The 20,872-nt window shown below is 40.0% G+C and overlaps 1 protein-coding gene across 2 annotated transcripts in view; it reads left to right on the plus strand.

Annotated features, from left to right (window-relative positions):
- CA10 (carbonic anhydrase 10) overlaps positions 1-20,872 on the plus strand; it is a 178,311-nt gene that overhangs the window by 148,852 nt on the left and 8,587 nt on the right. For both annotated transcript variants that reach the window (XM_050318968.1, XM_050318969.1), the window contains 2 exons: positions 17,750-17,845; positions 19,087-19,159. In XM_050318968.1, the coding sequence (XP_050174925.1) occupies positions 17,750-17,845; positions 19,087-19,159 (169 nt within the window). The remainder of the gene's footprint in view (positions 1-17,749; positions 17,846-19,086; positions 19,160-20,872) is intronic.

Here is a 20,872-nt window from a genome sequence, read left to right on the forward strand (position 1 = left end):
GTATACTTTCTGTAAGTTTTGACTGTTTCCCCAAATATATTTCAAGTAACATTCCAAAGAAAGGAGGAATCAAGACAAACAATCTGTACAAAAGCTCTTGCAGCTACTGTGGACAACAGGAAAAGAAAATAAAAAGTAAACGTGTGAATTTTTATCATTTATACAATTTACCGAAATGATAAGCAGGGAACAATTACTGCAGATGTTATCTTGGACAAAACTCTCATGGAGGCAATGGACTTTGGGGTAAAACTGGTGTTTATTTGCTAACCATGGACATCAGACTGCAAAAACACCTAATACCCTGTTTGTTATCCCAGTCTGTCCTAAGTGGCAGTGCTCATGTGCTGGAAGATGAATGCTGGTGATCAGATCCTAAACAGGAGTCCAGAGTTAATGGCAGGTGAGGCCAAACACTGAAGAGACAGTGAAGTTCCTCAGGCCCATTTGGTGCCGAGCACTCACACACCACATGTCTCTGTTGCAACAACTCATTAAATGACCAAGTGGAGCAAAACTGATTAGTTCTGAGATTAAGAATGGCCCCTGTACTCAGAGAGTGGGAGTGTCCATTTGGGAACTCTCTTCTTCAGCAATTTTTATGTTACTCACTAAAAATGGAAGAGCTTCAGACAATGAACGCGACCCTGACTTGGAACAGTCTGAATGTGTTGGCAAAGTCCTCTTGTGGGAGACAGGAGCTCCTGGCTCGTACTCGTGGCCAAATCAGGCAGGTCTTTCCCATCCCACGTGGATGTGCTGCTCCCTTTGACTTGGGACCTGAATGGTAGGGGGGAACCACATCTTTTTAGGTCACAACTCCAGATCACAGCTCTCCCTCCTCCCTCACAATAATCTCTGCTCTCTAACACGCAGTGGCAGCTGTGAACCCTCACCATCAGCTCTCTGACCTTCAGTTTATTTCTGTAGCTTCTGCTACTCCTTCACTAGGTCTTTGTCCCTCACCTCGTGTTTAGCAGTTTCTTATGAGGCATTTTAATATCTTAGTAAAAAGCCAACTAAATCGTGTCATTTCTAGCTGCCTTTTTATTACATTTTCAGGAAATGCTGGGAGGTTGCAGAGTTACAGTTTTCATTTAGAATGAATGAAACTGTCTTGACCTTCCTCCATCACTGTGGACCTTTCCTGGCATACACTGCCTCCCAGAAAGTCAAAATACTTTAAATTTGAGGTATTTCATTTTATCCACCTAGGTAATTTCGATACAGCCTGAGAAGGAAATACTTCTCAATTTCGTTTTCTTTAGGCAAAATTGTGATAGATAATGGAATAGGATATTTTGCAAACAACAAAGGGAAGCAAAATTCAATTTTGTTATCATTTCAGAAGCATGTCTTTCTAAAATTATTACAATTAGAACAGTTGCTCAGGCATAGCTACCCTTAAAATAGCATGTGAGTGATAGCAGCCACAACAGCATCAGTGCTAACACTGCATAGAATTAGAATTGACAAGGTTAAACCACGTTTATTTGAAGTCCATTTTCTTTCCACTTATCTTTTAATATCTCACCTTTATCTGTCTGCATTCTTATCTCTGTATAAACTAACTGAACATTACTGCATACACCTGCCAAGATTTGGTGGTTTAAAACTCAGGAGAAATTAATTCATTACATTCAGCTACTTTTCAGTGGTTTGCTTGGTTGTTTTTTTTTCAATCCAACTGCCATGGAAACATTTTGTAACTGATGATTTGCCACAGGCACATTAGAAAAGTACCATATACAAGTTATTACTCTGAAAGTTCTATCAAAGGCAAAGAGAGTTCTGGATTTTAGCTAGAAAGGGCAAGTCCATTACTGGCCATCTCTTTCCATCATCTCAAATTTTATTTACTCTTTCTTATCAAACTATGAACATGCTCCTGCCATCTAGTCCCTGGAAATTCTGCTAATAACAGAACCAGTTGGCAACACAGCCTTAATCTGCTTAACCTTCAGTGTAGGACTGGCCAGAAACAGCTGTCACATTCTCTCAAATGTGAAGTTCTTATGAATCAACCTCCCCTTTTTTTTTTTTTATTTTATTTTTCAAGCCATGTTCAATGTGAACAGTACCCATTTAGCGTATTTTGTTACCTAAATTCCTGCTCTTTTCACCTTTAGCAATTTCCTTCCCATTTTCCTCTGACAGTCAAAGCACAGAGTGATCAAGGCCTGTGCTATCAGTCCCATGCAGCACCTCCAGCCCAGCTCAATGCTTTGAAGTCTACATCCAAAGCACAGCATGCAGGTATGGTCCCCAGAGGCCCATCATTTTCCATGCTTATATAGGAATTAATCTTGCAGCATCCCTGGCTACAAGAGCTCAGCCACCCAGTTCTCATTACCCTCTCTGCTTTTTTGCTTCCTCCCACGTAGGTCTGAAATACCCTGGTGAGTTGTGCAGACAAAAGTTTCTTCCTCCTGCTCCAATCCACCAAACTCTCAACTCAGAACTTTCACTGCACTAAAATAGCATTAGAGGAGCGTGGCTTTTAAACTGGGGTTCTGCCAAGTTTCTCCAGAAGAATCCCTTTTTTTTAAAATATTTTGAGAGAGCAAACAGGTTTATGGTACTATACATAAATGATGAATTAGGGTACTTGCCTGAAATAAAGAATTCTGATTCAGAAAAGGATAAAAGACTTCTTAGAACTACCTGTGCTACTGTCAAGTGCTTTAAAAGACAGGTCAGTGTTCATTGTTCATAAAAAACAGGGAAGGGTCAATAAAATATCAAGAAAACATGCTACCAATAAAAAAACATAATTAAAAATACATAAAGCATTTGCAGAACAATCCACTATGGGTGAAACCTGAATCCCTCTGAACACACATTCCTTTGGCAAGACGTGCCTGTACTTCAAAGACAAAAAGTAATAATCAAAGAGACAGGCAGAGCCCTGGTCCCAGTTCTGTGCCTTGTGAAATTACTCTGTGGCTTGGGGGTTTGTGGACTGTCCTAGAGAGGATTGTGGCATTGACCTGCAGAGCCAGTTTTACTCAAAATACAAATTGCTACACCAAGGCTGCTCCAGCTATTCTAGATTTTGGCAAATATTGTTCCATTTTCACCTTCAGAGCAGTGGTCACAGCGAGATGTTTCCAGCAAGGGGGCTCATGGACAAGGCTGGGAGGATGGTGCTGCTGTGGTTGGAACAGGGCACTCCATCCCTGACCCTTCCTGCTTCAGGCATGATGGGTACCATAAAAGAGGCATCAGGCAGGAATAATTCCATGTACATCCAAGGCTGTCCTGACCCTGGGAGTTGTGTTAAGGTAGAGTTCTCTATGGGAGTCTTAAAGCCTCCATGTTCTTGGTACCCAGATTGTGCCTTTGGCAATCTGTCTGTACCCACAAACATGATTTAATTCACACTCAGCCCTGCTGAGGGGAGGGATATCCCAGGAAAACCAGCTGCTTACTGAGGGTCAGAGGGATGGAGGCACCAGGTCTGCAGGCTCTTGGCTACACCACAAGACAAACTGGCAGGAAATCAGGGAGGTTTCTGACAGTCCCAGCTTGTCTTTCAGAAAGATTTCTTTGAAATCAAGTTCCCTCCACGAGGTACTTTGGTTTTGACATATAAGCATTTTCCAGCAAAACCCTGTTTCAGCAAAAAAAAAAAAATAAAAATCCCAACTAGTTCTGCTTATGATCAGTGTAAGGCCTTATTCTGTGTGAAGCCCAAGGGTGTGCTCAGTTAAAGAGGATTTTCACTGTTTGATTTATAGCTTAGAGCCTCCCCATCTACTGTTCCTAAGTCACAAAAGGCACAATAGAGGAGCTGTTCTTCCTCCTGACTCGTAGAGCCATTCCCTGGGGCAGTTAATTAGAAAGAGGAAAAAAAACCATATCACCCTTATTCTTCCAGATTCTAATGAATGTCAGTCTGTTCTATTCTCGTAGGATTTTCTTTTAGAAATCCAGGAAAATGATGAAAGGAAAAATGGCAGGGTAAAAAAAAAAAAAAAGTTCCAAAAGCCTTTTTCCTGTGGCCTATTTGAAAATACATTCCTATTTTCTAGGTGTACTCAGCACTGAAGATGAACACTTCAAAGTAGGTTGGAAATCTTTTGTTATAATTTTGAGCTTTCAGGCAGCACATTCAGGGTCTGTCCCCACGAATCTCCATATGCATTAACAACCCCATGGAAATAAGTGAAACCACGGGCATGCTGACAAATGGAAGGTTGGGATGTCTGTTTACAGAGCAGTTGTTACCTCAGGACCACAACACTGTGGGTCACTATACAAGGAAAACAGGATGCAATCCCTCGGATTTAAAATATTTAATCCATCTCAGTTTAGAATGTGATCTCCACTGTGAATTTGTATATGAACTTCATTTTTTCTCATTTCATGCACACAAGGTATTACCAAATTGTAAAGTCTCTAGAAATTGCTAATACTGTAGAAATTACCAAGAGATTAGAGTGAAAAGAGAATTTTTAAGAGGACACAGGCTTCCTCCCTAGCACAGAACACCAGTTCTGTGATGCCATCCGTCTTTCAAATGATCTTGTAAACTCATCAGTATTTTGGTTGTGATCATCAAACAATCTTTGGGCAGCTTGAAGTCGATCAATTTTACCTGTGTGCTGCTAGATGGTATTCCTTATTTTGTGCTCTGAAAGTGGCAGCTTATAACTCAAAGTGAATGACCGTTATTAAATCTAAAGATGTACCTTGCTTAAAATAAAATAAAATAAAATAAAATAAATTGGAGAATTCTAGAAGACCATCACTGAGCTGAAAATCTGTCCTTTAATGTTTGTGAAGAGGAAAATAAAAGTGCAATGAAGAGCTGGAAGAGACCATCTGTCTCCTTTTAGTGTGTTTTGTTTAGAGTTGGGCCTGAACCAAAAACCTAATTCAGACATGTCCAGTGTTTGGAAGCTGTCATGTCATGGTCCCCTTGGATATTCACAATTGCTGATGGCTGCTCACAACAGGCACTAATGATACCCCTTGGAATGCTTTTGGCTTTACAGCCATTAGCACGTTGCCCATTAACTACCAATTATCTCGCAGGGTAATTATTTTGCCGATTTTACAAATGGGGAGGCTGAGACAGAGGGGCTGAGTCAACTCCAGTCATGACAACAGACCACGGCAGGGTGGAGACCAGGACATGGGATTTCATGGTGTTTGCAAAGACCCAGGGATTTTGGCCACCTCATATCCCAAAATTCGTTCCTAGTGGAAGATGGAAACCATAGACAGGCAGGGCTGGTCACTGTTACTGCCACAGTAAAAGCTGATCACCACAAGACGCTGCACTGTGCAAACCACAACACCCAACTGTGTTAAAGGACACTCATGAATCTCCCATCAGATATACACAATATTCTGGCCCCCAGGAAGTCTTCTGCAGTCTGTACCTGAACCTGCCTCTTATCAGCTACTCCTTGAACTTCCAAACTTGTAAATGTCAAAGAGACAGAGAAAAACAATGCCAGATAGAGAAGACTGTAGTATAATAAATATGCCGAATAAATCTCAGAGTACTTTCTTCTGAATTGCAGTAGGGCTGTGAGCATTGACAATATTAAAAATCAGTGAAGCAGTGAAAATAATTCACAAGATGTATCTTCAAAGTTCATGGAATGCTGATAGGGTAAATATCTCTTAAAATGTCTTCAAATGTGTAGTAATTTTTCTTTGGATGTATGGCCTCAGATTTATTGAACCATTTAATTATTTTGACAGTCTTCAAACTTTGAGATGCTGATTGATCCTAACCAGGGGATCTGTAACTGGACAACTGTTTATCAAATTGCTGTTAATGAAGCAAGTAGAGAATCCTTAACATGCCCACATTTCATCTGTACACCTTACTTACACCATTCATCTGTGGGCAAGTGGAGCCATAGCAGTTTCTACAAAGCAAACTACACTATGATAACAATGACATGCTTCCTTTGTAATTTTAATTCATATTGGCTGTGTGAGCACCTCCAGCTGCAGACAGTAAAACTATTGCCCATGACTTGAGAAAGAACAGCACAGCCTTTGAAATATGAAGTCTGTGACCTGCTGCAATGCATCAGCTTTCAAGTTTTTGGGCCAACTTTTCTCAAACAGTCAGCACAGTGAGAGCTACAAACTATATGTGTGTGTATGCATATATATATATATATACATGTATGAGATAAAACCAGCAGCAAGTGATGCTGAGCTGGTTTGAATGAACAATCCACTGCTAATAGTTGGTTAGGTGAAAATATTTTTCTTTGTTGCTTAAGAAGCTGTCTTTGGTGTTTTGATCCATGAAAATTTTTCCTCCTCCTCCTATTTTGAAGCAATGTGAGCAGCTCCTGCTTTAGGTAGATGGCACTGAGGTCTTTCTTGTTTTTATTTCTGCAAGTAGCTTTACCCTTCTCCCCATTTGTTGTTAAAAGTAGAGGAATCATAAAGAAATGAGTGTCTGAGGAGCTGGCAGAGCCCCAGCTGCTGCCTTCCCTGCCTTTGATCTCTTTGCCTCACTGACTGCAGAGGAGTTTGTCCCTCATTCCTACCTTCCTTTGCTCTGAAGTTTTGTCTGTACTGAGATTAGAGCTTGTTTTAGTGACACAGATGGGCCTGCATGGTCAAAGGTACTTTGTTGGAACAGAGTTCCTGGAAGGCACAAGCAGATGCTGCAGAAGTCATTGGCAATTGAGTGATTCCATAACATCACTCCCATAACATTGTCTCATCTACTCTGCAAACTGTGACCTGTAATCCAACCTCAGCCAAAGGGACTGGGGTGTTTTATCTGGGTCTTTTCAAGGAATAGCAACTATGCTGTCAAATCAGATCTATTTTTATCCATTGTGAAATGGTTTATTCACCAGACCTTAGACTGGCCAAGAATAGTGTAAATATGATAAGTGGATAAAACTGCACAGATCTGTGAGCAAACTTCTCTGATGTTCTCAGCCTCCATAACTTGTCCCTGTCCCACTCATTAAACTCCTGATATCAGGAGGATTTGTGACAGTCACCAAATTTCAGGCCCCAATTCCAAGGTGTTCCCCTACTACAGAGTAGAAAAATGTGTTGAAAAGTATTTTCTGTTTGATTGTTCCTTACTAAAACCTTGAAAGTTGTAGCAAATATAGTAAGAGCATTAACTCCTTAATCAAAAGTAGTTTTCACATCCCTACTTTCACATCCCTACTCGGAGTATGAGCAGATCAAGTTCATACCGTTCTCCCAGTTATCTTCTACGATAAAGGCAGTTCTTCTGTTATCTTTTTTTTTTTCCAAAACAGTACTTTGGAGTGCTTCAGGTAACACAGAATAAACTTTGCTAAGAAATTACAAAATGTGAAAGTTTAGTGCTCTGAAATTGGGAAATGGGAACAAAAAAGCCGGTTGTGCATCCAGTAGTTTTCTTGCCTCCCTCTCCGCTGTCTCATCTGATCTGCCACGGAGAGAGATCAAACAGGGTGAATCAAACAAGTCAAAGCAATTCAGGAGGTTTAGGGGGTTTTTTTACAGCCTCAACAACAGTTCTGCTGAATTGCAACATCACTCCTTACATTTAGGTTGCATGTCCCTCTTTGCACGAGAAAATAATGTCTTTAAAATGCAGTTAAGTTAATGCAAAATTTGGTTTTGGTGTTTCTGCAATTTATTGATCCTGATTACGCAACAACAAAGCTGAGAATCGGAATGCAAAGGCACAGTTTAGCCGTGAAAAGAGAAGGTGAGACACTGCAGCCTGCCAGAGCACCTGAACTTATTCTTCTGTGCTTTCAGAAACACTTGCAAGGGCAACCTGGGACACGCTCAGAGCGCTGCAGATGGCAGAGCAGCAGCACTGCCCCTTCCCACTGTGACAGCCCCTTGGAAAAGCAGCAGTCTGGTCTCAGACACATATTCATAACCTCTGAACACCACTGTGACAGGAAACTAGGGGATATTTAAGAACCATTTTGCTTCTCCAGGAAATGCACAGTGAGGGAGGGAACAGCTGGATAGCAGTGCTAACATTAGGAGAGTGACAGATTTTAAGCGACGGGAAGAAACAGGTCAGAGAAGGAGAGGGGAGAGGTTTGGTGTTCATAAAAACCAGGGAATATACAGGTCTGGATAAGGGCAAGGAAAACCACGTGGACTTAGGTGGCACAGGCATCATTATAGGACAGTCTGGTTTCACATGGCTCCGAGGGAATCCAGCCCCTGCTGGGCACAGACATCCCCGAGCATGTTTTTGATTTCATCGTTTCATCTGCTGGCCCAGTCCAGAGTTGACAGGGGCTGCTGGAGCAAGATGTAAGTCTATTAACTGAAGGTGGGCAGCCTCAGTTCCACACAGAAATACAGACTGACTTGATAAAACAGACGAGTTTAGTTGAAATTACAGGGGAAAAGGTAGACAGATTGAAATTTGGACTGGAGCACAGGAGCCAACAGCAACTTTATATCATGTGTTTGAGAGCTGCAATGCCCTGAAGTACTAACAAATGCATTTTTACATCTCATCCTGAGAGTCTCACAGATTTTTTTTTTTCTGGAAATGTCCTGAAAATCTCAACCTTGATGTTCAAACTCACGACTGTTTTGAGCAAACCTATTTCCCTGATGAGTTGCCCTCTTTTCTTCTGCAGCAAATATCTTCTACTTGACTCCCAGTTCTGCACAAAGTGATTTATCAGAGAGATTGCATTTTTTTTCCCCTTCTGGAAAGTGTCAGTTTCTGAGCAAGATCAAATAACCTCCTGTGCTTCAGTATTGACTAATTTTAATTATTAAAACCTTTCTCCCAGGAAAAACTCTTCATGCTGTTTGCTGAGAAACTAGCAATTTTTATTAGAATTCAGGGACTTCTTGAGGAGATCAGGGAACACTGGAGACAGAATTCTGGCTTTATACTGAGCTCACAGTTCTATAACATTTCTTTAGAAGTAGGAAGAACTAGCTTTTTCCTTTGCCTTCTTTCTATGTGTCTCCCTTTAAACTTGTGATAATGAGCTTTGCAAAGGCTGGAGAAACAGCAGCACATAATTTGTTACGCCATTAAACTAAATTGTATATATTTAAATGGATTATAAAGCTAAACACATACTTTGCATATATACTACGCTTATTAAAATCAGAAATCAATATTTTATTAGGAATCCTTTCAACGATACACAGTCCCCATTGACATAATTTCATGTGGAATCCTTTCCTCCCAAGAGCCTAGCAAATTGATGTTGTGAAAGTGTCAGTGACAAAAAATAATAGCTACATTCATGTTGGAATTTCTCACACGTAAGTTCTCAGGTTTTCACATCATTGACAAAATAATTAGATGCTTTAGCAAAGTAATAGAATAATTACACTGTTGCTCCATAACTCAAAAGCTAAAGACAGCACTACCTGCATTTAAAGTCTAACACAGCTTTGCCTACAGACACTACAGACCAGCCCATCTCACCACCACAACAAATTGTTTACTGCAGGATAATGAAATGAAATACATGCTTAATGATGTAAGCTTGACAAAGTAATAAAGTTATATAGAGAGTTAACATTATCTCCAATTAGGTGTCTACTTTGGTTGAAGAAATCTTAGCATTACAGTTCAAAGAGCTGGATTTTTATCTGCAGTAATTTTCAGCTCCATTTCATCTGTGCACCAAGAGAAAGGTTCTTTTTCGCTGTGCAAAAGCCATACCAGAGGATATGGCACATAACAAAGAAATTAAATAAAGGAAGAGGTGGCAGGCACAACACTAGGAATAACTGAAGAAACACAGCTGGGAGGATTTGTGAATAGTAATTTCATGGGGGGAAAAATAAGACAAAGCCCACAGGAGACATTGCTTGTATTAAGTCATCTTTCACCATTCCAGTCACTGGGCACCAACAGGCATAAATCCCTGCATGGGTTTGTGAGTTTGGCATGAATTCAAAGCCAGCCACAGGGCGGTGGGCACAGCATCAAGGCTGCCAGAGCTCAAGAGGTGTTTGGACAATACTGTGGGGCACAGGGTGTGACTCTTGGGGATGGTCCTATACCAGGAGCTGGACTCGTTGATCTTTGTTAGTCCCTTCCAACTCAGCACATTCTGTGATTCTGCACCTCTCACAATCCCTCTCTTCATTCAGACATTGTTCTCCCATGGAAGCCAAACTGCACATCCCCACTGAGTTGGTATTCCAGGAGTTCCAGTGGGAGCTGGAAGCAGCAAGAAATGAATGTGTGTGTTTTTTGCATGGCAGTCAGGAACATTCTGAAGGCCAGGCCCTTTGCCAGCCAGAGTAAGGAGCTGCTTTCACAGCCTAACTGAGGACAGGCTTTCTGCCAGCAGAAAATAGTTTACTACATGGACAACACAAACTTCAATGAATTTGGAATTGAATCCTTGCCCAAATCCACCTTTTCTAATCGCAGACTGTCCAAGAAATTAAAGTTTTCTTCAGGAATTAAGCATTTGAGAGCATGGCACATTCCCTGATTTTCTTTCATTAAGGGAAAATATCTCTTTGACATTTCAGGTATTTCCATTCCAGCATTTTCAGCATCTCAGCTACATAAATTAACCTACAAATGAATACAGGCTGTGTTTTCTAATGGGAACAAATAAAGAAGCTTTGACTTCTGTTCTCTGAAGTAGAAAGTCTGGTGATACGAAATGCAAATGTGACTTTATTACTGCCCCTTTCACCACCATCAATCCATGTACTGCATTTGTTGAGCAGTGTTTGCCAATACCTTGCTTTCTTTACCAAAGCCTTCAGAGAGAGCTAAAGGGCTTATTTTATAAAGATAACTGGCTTAGTTATGGCTTTTAAGTGTCAGTTATCTTCCCTACTGAGTAGAACGCCACTCAAGGCATTCAGAAACAAGAGAGTTTTATAGTTGTCTGCTTTAAGCTGTGCTATCTCATTTGTAGATAATCCATGTCCTCTTGTTTTGTCTGTGCTTATTTTTTCTCAACTTCAAACTTAACTATTAAACTACAAGTGTAAAACTGGCTCTTACACAATTTACATAAACACCAAAAGGCAGTTGCACCTTCCCTCAGCTTTAAAACAAGCTTCCAGGATGCTCTTAAACAAAAACGAAAAAAAAAAAAAACCTTATCTTCTGCCTTCAGGGCAGATCTGTGCCTATTTTCCTCTGAATTTTTGACTCTGCACCTCCAACAGGAAATCCTGGTGTGAAATTTCTCGGAATTATTTCTAAAAACTTGACTCTAATATATTGTCTCATCTACCACGGCATTAATATCCTAAGGGACCTTTGACAATTCAATAAAACATTCATTCCAGAAATGCTTTTGGCTGTTTTGAGTCAAGCTGGGCTTCTTCAAGCTTTTCTTTGTTGGAGCCCTCAACTTACATTCAAATAGCAACTTAACATCACTAGCAATTATATCCATTTCAATTGTTTTGCCTCTTCTCTCAGGCTTTAAAGTGCTGGAAAACAAATGTCCCACTGTCTCCTGCAAAAACTGTTTGTATTCTGAGCTTCTTTTTGCACCTTTTATGGGTGATTGTGGCACAAATTGTTGTTGCCATGTATCAATGACACAGATTGAGCTCCATAACATCACAGTCATTGTTAGATGCTTTCCCCGACACCTTTAATGTTACATCAGAGCCTCTCACGTTGTTACTCTCCCATGTTGGAGATGGTGAGCTGGACAGAGCTGGTAGGGAGAGCTGCTTAAGGGTAGAGGAGTTGAACATAATTTTGTAAAGTCACAGGTGAACAATCCAATCAATAAAGGGGAAGGAGACTCTTGAGAGAAAACACGTCAAAAAATCGTAGAATTTTGTAAAATGCATTTAAGTTCATCCAGTCCGTCCATTAACCCAGCACTGCCAAGGCCACCACTAAACCATGTCCCACTAAACCAACTCCCACCTGGCTACAACATCCTTTCAGGTAGTTGTTGAGAGCAGGATGCTCCCTTTCAGCTTCCTTTCCTTCCAAGTTCTTCTCCCATCCTACACCTGCCAGGAGGGAGTGGGGAAGGAGAGGTCACCAAGCCATGCCTCGTGGCAGGAGCAGTGATGACACACTGGCTGCCTGTGCTGGGCTGAGATCAGGCAACAGAAGAACATTTGGGAAGGCAGGCAGGAGCTGCTGCCCACATGGGCTGGGCAAAGACTTCCACAGACATCTGATAGACAAGACTTCTTAAAATGCATCCTCAGTGTTATTCTGTGCTTACCTCACTCCAAACATTACTGTCATTTTAAGAATATAAAATCCCCTGCTTCATTTTTGTCACAGAAAAATAATATTGTTAATTTAACAATATGCTTCAATATTCATGAGAGCAGGTAAAACTGACAATTGTCTGCTTTCTGCTTCTGGTTTGTAGTCCAAACTCTAACCTTCTCTTTACTTGTTATTTAACACTGGCTATATATTAAACCTCACCATTTTTTCCTACGGATTATGAAATGAGGACAGGAGGGATAAGGCCCAGATCAACAACTAGATTTTCACTAGATCAAATTCTCTTCAATTTTTGTGCTTGTTCTTTTATTCATCAGGCTGTGATGTTTCTCTGTCTGCTCTTGCCCATCATTCCCACCCTTTGAACAGAAATGGAGCTACAGATGGTATTTTGGCAAGGTAGACTGAGAGCTGTGGTGGCATCACATGTTTTTAGAGAAGGCTTGAACTGCTGATACCTCTCTGTTGGTGACCTTGCTCATGTGTCCTTCAGACTCAATGTCTCAGGGCAACGAAGTGAACAACAGAAATAGCATCAATTGCTACTTCCCCACATTTTTGATTTGCAGGAACCTTTTTCTGCTGCTTTCTGGACTGATTGCTAAGGAAATACAGAACTCTCCCAGAAATTCAGAGCACCATTATATAACTGAATCTACCAAATGGAGCGTTTATACTGAGTTCATCATCATGGTGTCTGAGCATCTGTTGTATTTAAAATGAGAAAACAATTTAAAATGCAGTGTTTAGTCAGAAAATCCTGCACGAATCCAGAAACGATGATAGACTCATCTAATAGTGGGTTTTTTCCTACATTACCCCTATTCTCTTTTAAGATGCAACTTTTGTCGATGACGGATTGGGTCGGTGCCAAATTACAGCTTGCAGTGAAATTTCGCATCATCCAAGACATAATCAACATCAAGCATTTGAGCCTAAAACTTCATTTTGATCCTCACACGAAGTGAATGGCAGAACAGTGTCATTTATTTATGTTTACCCAGCTCTGGCTCTGTCTGCTAACGATGAATGACAAGAGTGGTTGAGTGGCAGGTCAGCCAAAAATATCCACGCTTTAGAGCAATCGGCTGCAGCAACGGGTGCCCTGTCAAAAATTCCCCCAAAGTCACTCAGCAAACAGCTCCCAGACACATTTATGCACCTCTGGGGCTCAACTGGGATTTTTCCTTCCTTGCATTTCCTGCTATGTGGAAGAGAATCCAAATGATTGTGACACTTGCAACAGCTCCAGCAGCATTTGGATGGCAGGAATCCATCACCTTTCGCTTTTGGGGGTTTTTTTCAGCCTATCATTTACATAATTTTTTGGTGTTAGCACAGAGGTGAGAGTCCTAATAGAGAATTCTGAGATGTGCACAGTCAATCTGACCTCTTCAGCCAGTAATTTGTACTTTTTACTGTAGTCCTGTGGATGCTTAAGAGAAACATCAAGTTTTAAATATTATCTAAACTAGTCTCATTTCCTACTTGCAAATAAATTAATGTAAGATTTAGAAAAGGAAATTAGTATATACAAATATTAAAGAGAAAGAATCTTCTACATTTTATTTGGGTCATAGTTTTTATTTTTTCTAGCTGCAATGGTTGCATATAAACAAGGCATAAATATGTTTTTCTCTATAAGTGCTTCAGTGTAAGGTCAGCAGCCAAAATGGCATCTAAAGATAACTATTTTAAACCTAAAGCAGGTTATAGCAGATCCTTTTTTTTTTTTAAATCTGTATTTTTTTAAGAGCTGTAACACATGCTGAAAATAACCCAGTGTTCATGACTTCCCAGGGAACCCTGGGTAAAGCTCACTGTTGAACACCATTTACTGCAAGTTAGTTCTTTGTTACCAACTGGTCTAATGGAGTGTTAGACACCATTTGTAGTTTCACTGCTAATTCCTAGCATTAATTTCAGTAAAGTAGATTTTGCAGCCAAGTATGGCTAACCCCTGACTGCATTGCCACTTTACTGCATGATCATTATTACATTTCCCTGCATTTCTCTCTGCTCAGAAGCAGGAGAAAACTCAGTTCCTTCCATGCATTCTTAGTCTTATTCTTTTAAGTAAAAAAATAATTATAGTCTCTTTTATTTACCTAAGATTCAGTTGTTGGCATATTGCTGAAAATGGAGTGACATGCCTTTCTGTTAAACCAGCAGTTTATATACATTTCCTCTAAATCACAAAACAACTGTCAAAGCAGTAAACCCTCCCCCTAAACTAAACAAAACAAAACACAAACCACATTTGTCAGCAATAGCCTAAATAACTTGAGTTTTAATAGAACATCCAAGAGATTCAGAGATATAAAATTATTTCAGACAACAGGTTATTTTGGCTGTTCTCCTTAGTTTAATACAACAAAGTTAATATTTTTAACCAAGTTTAATCTTAAAACCGCAGTAGTTTGTTAAAACACCGAGTGAAGTGCTGGAAGTATAGATGGACATGTACAAGTGATGTTAGCAATTTACTAACAGAGTAAGAGAACCTCTCTGCTGTGGGCAGAATAACTGACAGGGAGACTTGTAGATTAATTAATCAGGATGTGGGTAAGATCACCTTGTTAAATCCTAACATTTCATGGTAGAGGATGGGACTGTGAGTATGAATTTGTTCTCCAAAGACTGTTATTGCAAAGATAGGGATATTTCCCTGCATCACTGCCAGGTGTTGGTCCAAGAAAACAAGAACAAATCAGGAGCACAGGTTCACCATGCAGAAACGAGATTTCTTTTGCTGTTGTTATTAAACTTCGGATAAACAAAAATGTATGATTTTCTTTCCTTAATGAGATCTTAGACACTTCTTACAGGGACTCTGAATCAAAACAAACATTTAACTTGTCTTCTTGAGCAATTTCATTTGCTTTTGTTCCCTGCTGTGCTGGAAACGTACTTTGTGCTTGTTCTCAGTCAGGTATCCCAACAGTTTATCAGGTAGCACAGCATAATACAAATATTATGGTTACAGATGAGCTGTTCCCTGCTGCCATTTACTTCATACTTTACCTCCCTTGTCATTTACAAATCAAAATGTTTATGCACTCAATTATAACACTTTGGGTGAGAATAAATGGTATTCTATTACTCCCAAGAGGACTATGGAAACATTTGTGTGTAAACGATCGTGATACTCTAAATTCTCTCTGTTTTATATCACTGCATGTCTTGCTGAAGCAGAACTTCTGACTTCAGTACAGGCAGAGAACAGGTTATTACCATTATAAACACACAAGCACACGTGTTGGGAAAGGGACTTGGGTGTTTTTCCCGGAGTGCTCAGAACACGAGCCATGATCTCAGCCCATCTATATTATTTTGCCCCAAAGACAGAGCCTGCCAGACTGTCAGCAGCTCCTGCTCCTCCCCAGCATCACCAGCCTCGAGAGGCTAAAAAGTGCTGTGCCTGCTCCTGGCCCAGTGCACGTTCCTGGGTGATGGAACAAGAGTACATTCTGGCTTTTCATCAGCTAAAAGAGAGTAATTAATCTTAATTCTTTTCTTCTTCCTGAAAAATGGAACTTCTGTAGCTGGAGGAAAACAAAGAGCTATCAGTTGCTCTGTGGCAAATTAATCTTAAAGGGGGAATCTTCCAAAGAAAATCAATAGCTTATAACAAGATTCAGTCTAGTGTTTGAGTCCTGAAACTCAGACTAGACTCAAGGGGTACTTTCAGCTTTGCAAGTCTGCTCCTGTTGTGCTTTGCTTTTAATACAATGTCATCATTTTAAAACTGAGATTTTCACATGTGAACAATTTTAGTGACTTCACCTTCCTGGAAGACTCCAGTGACCTTTTATACAGACCACAGGCTTACAGGTATTTCAGGCAACTTAGAAAAATTATTCTCCAAAGAAGGGATTAACACTGAATTATAATTTTTATCCTGTAATATTGTGTATTTCAGACACCTTTGTTCATTTGTACCTTTCTAAATAAGCCTGTTTCATATGAGAAACTTTGAAAATTATCTCTCCTTTCATGGTCAACCTTTTTTTTAAAAAAGACAAACCTAATGAATTTAACCATGGTGCCATGGAAACAGCTTTAAAATTAATTTAGGTGCAGGGAAGAAGGATACAACTCTAACACAGAGAAAGTGACAGGTTTGAGAAGAAAAAAGTCTGTCTTTATTCAGCATGGGGATCTTTGTGTGGCCTGTATTTGGTTTTATATACATATATATACTTGAAGGGGTTTATTTCCATAAGCTCCATGAGTAAAAATGAGAGTTTGACTCCCATGGGTGGAAGAAGAATCTGTTCTTTGCTTGCACCCATTCCTGCACTCAGCATTTTGGTTTGTTATATAAAATGAGTTTATCTAGTTCATTGTTATTCTGGGACTTTGTACAGGAGGAATTCTAGTCTAAAGCAGATTTCATCACCTATTTCCTTGATAATTCACAAGTTAGTTTCGTTGCCAGAGTGAAGAGTTGTACATAAAAAGAAAAATATATTGCTAAACCTGAAATTTTCAGTGAGAGCACAGTCCCCAGAACTCTGATGTTATCAAAGTTCAGTAGTACCAGAAAGTGATGACTAATGAGCCTTATAAAACCTCCCTGTGCTGTAAAGCAAATGCTCTCATTAGTTCTTCATGAGACCTTCATTTGTCCTGCTTTCTGGCTGTCAGAATTTAGTAGAGAACTCCATTGGCTCCTCTGACATTTTTATATTTTTGTTTTCATTTCAGTTGGGTTTGCTTGCTTGCCTTAAAAAAATGCCAATGTCTAATTGACATCTGAAAACTGAGATCTTTTGGCTAAATAAAGCTGACTAGGCTTTCAGCTATTTAGAAATACTTAACTGTCTCAAGAATTCATTGGAGTTGTTATTTTTTTTAAAAAAGGCTACAAATTGCAATGTAAATAGATACAGTGCCCAGTGACCCCAGACAAGTCAAATACCATGGTTCTGGGTGAGACATTTACATATACAGAGAGAGGAACTGTACCTTCATAATTTAAAAGTTCCAGCAAATCATCCAACTGAACAGCAAAAGTGAAGCTGTAGGAGCTAAGGAGCACCTGGTTAACAATAATACAGCAAGTGCCTAACTGTAGGAGCCTTTATAACCAAATTTGTAAAATATGGGGGCAATGAATATTAGTATTTTGAATTCTGCAAGTGCTGGTTTTAACAGCTCCAAACTTGTATCCCATATGTTTCTTCAAATATTTCAACCCCTGACTCCTCTGTGTTTGGCTTGAGGCTGAAAAGTAGAGATTACTTGGTGCCTATGGCAAGTGCTGTTGGAACAGGGAAATGATGTCAACCCCTGCAGTGCAATTCCTAACTGGATGTGGGTAAATTCACTTACTGGCAATTTAGAAGAAAACATGCTGGTGCTGTGCCAGTTGGAGCCAGATGGCGACTGAAATTATTAAAATCACGAGTGCTGCAAAATGCCTGAAAAATTGCACTGTTATAAAATACCCTCAGCATGGATGGGATCCTGACACAATCCAGTGGGGGTATGGAGAGTATTTAGCAAACACTGGATGCTGTGATTTGCTGCTGGTTAACTGTGATCTTTGGCTTCCCTGTTTTCCAGGTTCAGCTGATCCACTATAACCACGAGCTGTACACAAATGTCACAGAAGCTGCAAAGAGCCCTAATGGGTTGGTGGTAGTTTCCATATTCATGAAAGTAAGTACTCAGTATTATTGGTTCCTGATAAATAGACAGTAGACTTCTTATCCCTGAACTGTAAATCTAGGAGTTAGACTCTTCCTTATAGTCTAGCAATGCCTGATGTGGAATCCAGAGACAGCACCGTCCTGAGCTGAGCACAGTGATCTAGAAGTGAACTCAAGACTTCATAATTTACTCAAACCTCTCTAATTACATTGGAGAAACCTTCTCTCTGATTTTATATGAAGAATGAAGTTCTCTCCTCCAAATGTTGTTAACAATCTGCCATTATGTATCTGTTTCATCAGCCTAAAAAAAGCATGTATTTCTGAATAAATGCTTCATGCTGAAATAAATAACTTCCCTCATCACACCTTACATATTGGATATCTATTACTTCCCTTTAGTACTCTAATCCCATTTCCTAAAGTTCCTGACAAAACACTGACCTCAGAGTTAAAATATGCATTTCACAGAGCACATTGAATAATTAGATATAAAAGGGCAATTTTCACACAGGGCTAATATCTAAGGAAGATATTTAGTCTACCTTTTCTTTTTTTCATCCAAAATGTATTGTATCATGACCCAACAATGTGACTTGAATTCATGAAAAGGGGAAGAACTGAAGAAAGGCTTCAAAGCAGCCTGGAAAAGAGAAGACAGAGGGAATATTTTAAATGTCTAGAAGTATCTGAAGGGAGGGTGAGAGGATGGACCAAGCTTTACTCAGTGCTGCTGAGCAATAGGACAAGAGGAAAAGAGGGAGAAACTGATGGACAGGAAATTCCACCTGCACATGAAGTGTTGCCTCATATGTTACCCATGTGTAAAACAAAGGAAGACAGCTTTTATTTGAAATAGTCTGCTGCAAGAAAATTATATTTATCAAGAGATAGAAAGGGATAGAATACTCTAGGATAATCCTGCCTAATTATACCAACCACCTGCAAATCCCATCACAGCTGTTGGAGAAAAAAAACCTGTGCTCATGGTTTTATTCAGGCATCAATTTCTATTCACTCTGTTCTCCCCTCCCTATTTTTTGGGGATTTATTTTTGGATACCAACTTTCTATCAGGCTTTCTTAGAAAGCCGAGTAAGTAATTATTTCCTCTTCCCATAAGAGTGGGGGGAAAAAAAAGGCAGGTTCAATTTGGAGGAGTGTCAGGAGTGAGCATGACAGAACAGCTACAGTTCTGGAAAGGAAATGTTTGTAAGAAGGCTTTGACATTGTTTCATTTTCTCTTCTGTAGGTATCTGAATCATCAAATCCATTTCTAAATCGTATGCTTAACAGAGACACCATAACGAGAATAACGTATAAAAGTAAGTTTCTTTTCGTTTCCTCTGGCCAACAGCTGCTTGATTTCTGTCTCAAATACTGTATTTGGTGATCCACTGAAACAGGAGGCACTTGGACATGGGCAAAAGTTCCAAGTTAGCATTGCAAGCAACTCTGTGTGATAAACTCAGGAATGTGAAAAATCAGTTAAGTCATCACTTTATCAAGCGAATTCTGAACTTCAAAGTCTGTTTTATGTCTGAAGAAGCAATAGATTAAGGAAATTATGTTTGACACATACATATACTGTGTTCACACAGGATGCTCAGGAGAAACTGCCTACTGCTAGCAATAAAAGGGACATGCAGAGCAGCCTGGATCATATCAAATCAAGTTATGTCTAGATGGTGCATCATTAACTGTGGATTTAATATTCATCAATGTTTTCTTTTTGTACAGAAAAGTTATGGCATTCCTATTCCACTATTGCTGCATTTAATGGATATAGAAAGAGGTTGTTAACATAGCTTGTATATTTGTTTTATTCACATTTGGAAAGCCTTTAATTGATGAGGCCCTATAATTCCATGTTGGTATATTGACCTTGTGGTTATCTAGAGCTTAATTAGGATAATTTAGAGAAAGTAATGAAAAATACATGTATCTCAATGCAACAAATTAAACCTCTTAATCCTGAAAATCTCATTCCCTTTGTCAAAAAGTCACTTGAATTCCAAGCTGCCATTAAGTCTGTAAGTTCAACAACATCAGAAATTAACTTTTAGAATGTGCACAACAAACTGAAAAAACTAATAGTTGCTTGTCCTCTCCTACAACACACACACCTTTCATCCCACTGATGTTTCTCTGCTTTCACCTGACAGTTAACAAATCTTGTTACATCTTTGGTCCAAATAAGAGGCTTTTATAGTGATAAAACTCAGTTCTCCAAAGTACCTATGGAAAGGGAGGCAACAGAGGGTTCCCCTCAGAATGTTTTTTCCAGATTGTTCCATCAGTATAAAATGTCATCTTCTCTGCATGGAAGCAAGAGATTAGCCCCATTTTTCAACTGCCTATCTTGATTCCTTGGAAAAACACAGCAATGCTGTTCTGTAAGAGCTTCCTGCCTACCAGTGCTGCTGCTGCAGCATCCTGGAGACAGGACATGATTGTGCTTTTTGCAGCTCTTTCACTGACAAATTCCATATTCCCAGTTTCAGTCTGTGGACCAGCCAGAAGTCCCCTGCCTGTACCACTGCAGAAGCTGCTTTTCCCAGCATACAGACACTGTTGGGTCGTGTACACTGAGAGAGGAGGCTCCTGCTCCGTGTTTCCCAGCACAGCAGCTGTACCTCACCCATTCCTTGTGTGTCACAGCCTGCTCTGTGCTCCTTGGCCCCACGTGCTGCAGGGGACAGGCTGTGATTAGGGACATACAGCTCCACAGGGCAGGAAGGCACCTTCAGCACCTTTCTTCTTGCACGTGTGAGCCCAGAACCATCACCCAAGAGCAGCAGCCAAGTGCAGCTCCCCCATACCAACTATTTCATTTGTATGCTGCACTCACACGAGGGCACTCCTCCTCTCTGGAGCTGTCAGCATCCTGCAACCCTTCATTGCCTGTTTTGTCTCCTTACAAGAAAAATGCAGTTCCCATCACACCTCATTTGGGTTTACTAAATGAAATTTCGCATGATGATGAACAAGTAACACAAGGCCGCGAAACCAATGGTTAACTGTTTTAATTTTTAACC

This window comes from Myiozetetes cayanensis, unplaced genomic scaffold (assembly GCF_022539395.1).
Source record: "Myiozetetes cayanensis isolate MyiCay16 unplaced genomic scaffold, myiCay2020 scf22, whole genome shotgun sequence".
NCBI classification, from domain to species: Eukaryota; Metazoa; Chordata; class Aves; order Passeriformes; family Tyrannidae; genus Myiozetetes; species Myiozetetes cayanensis.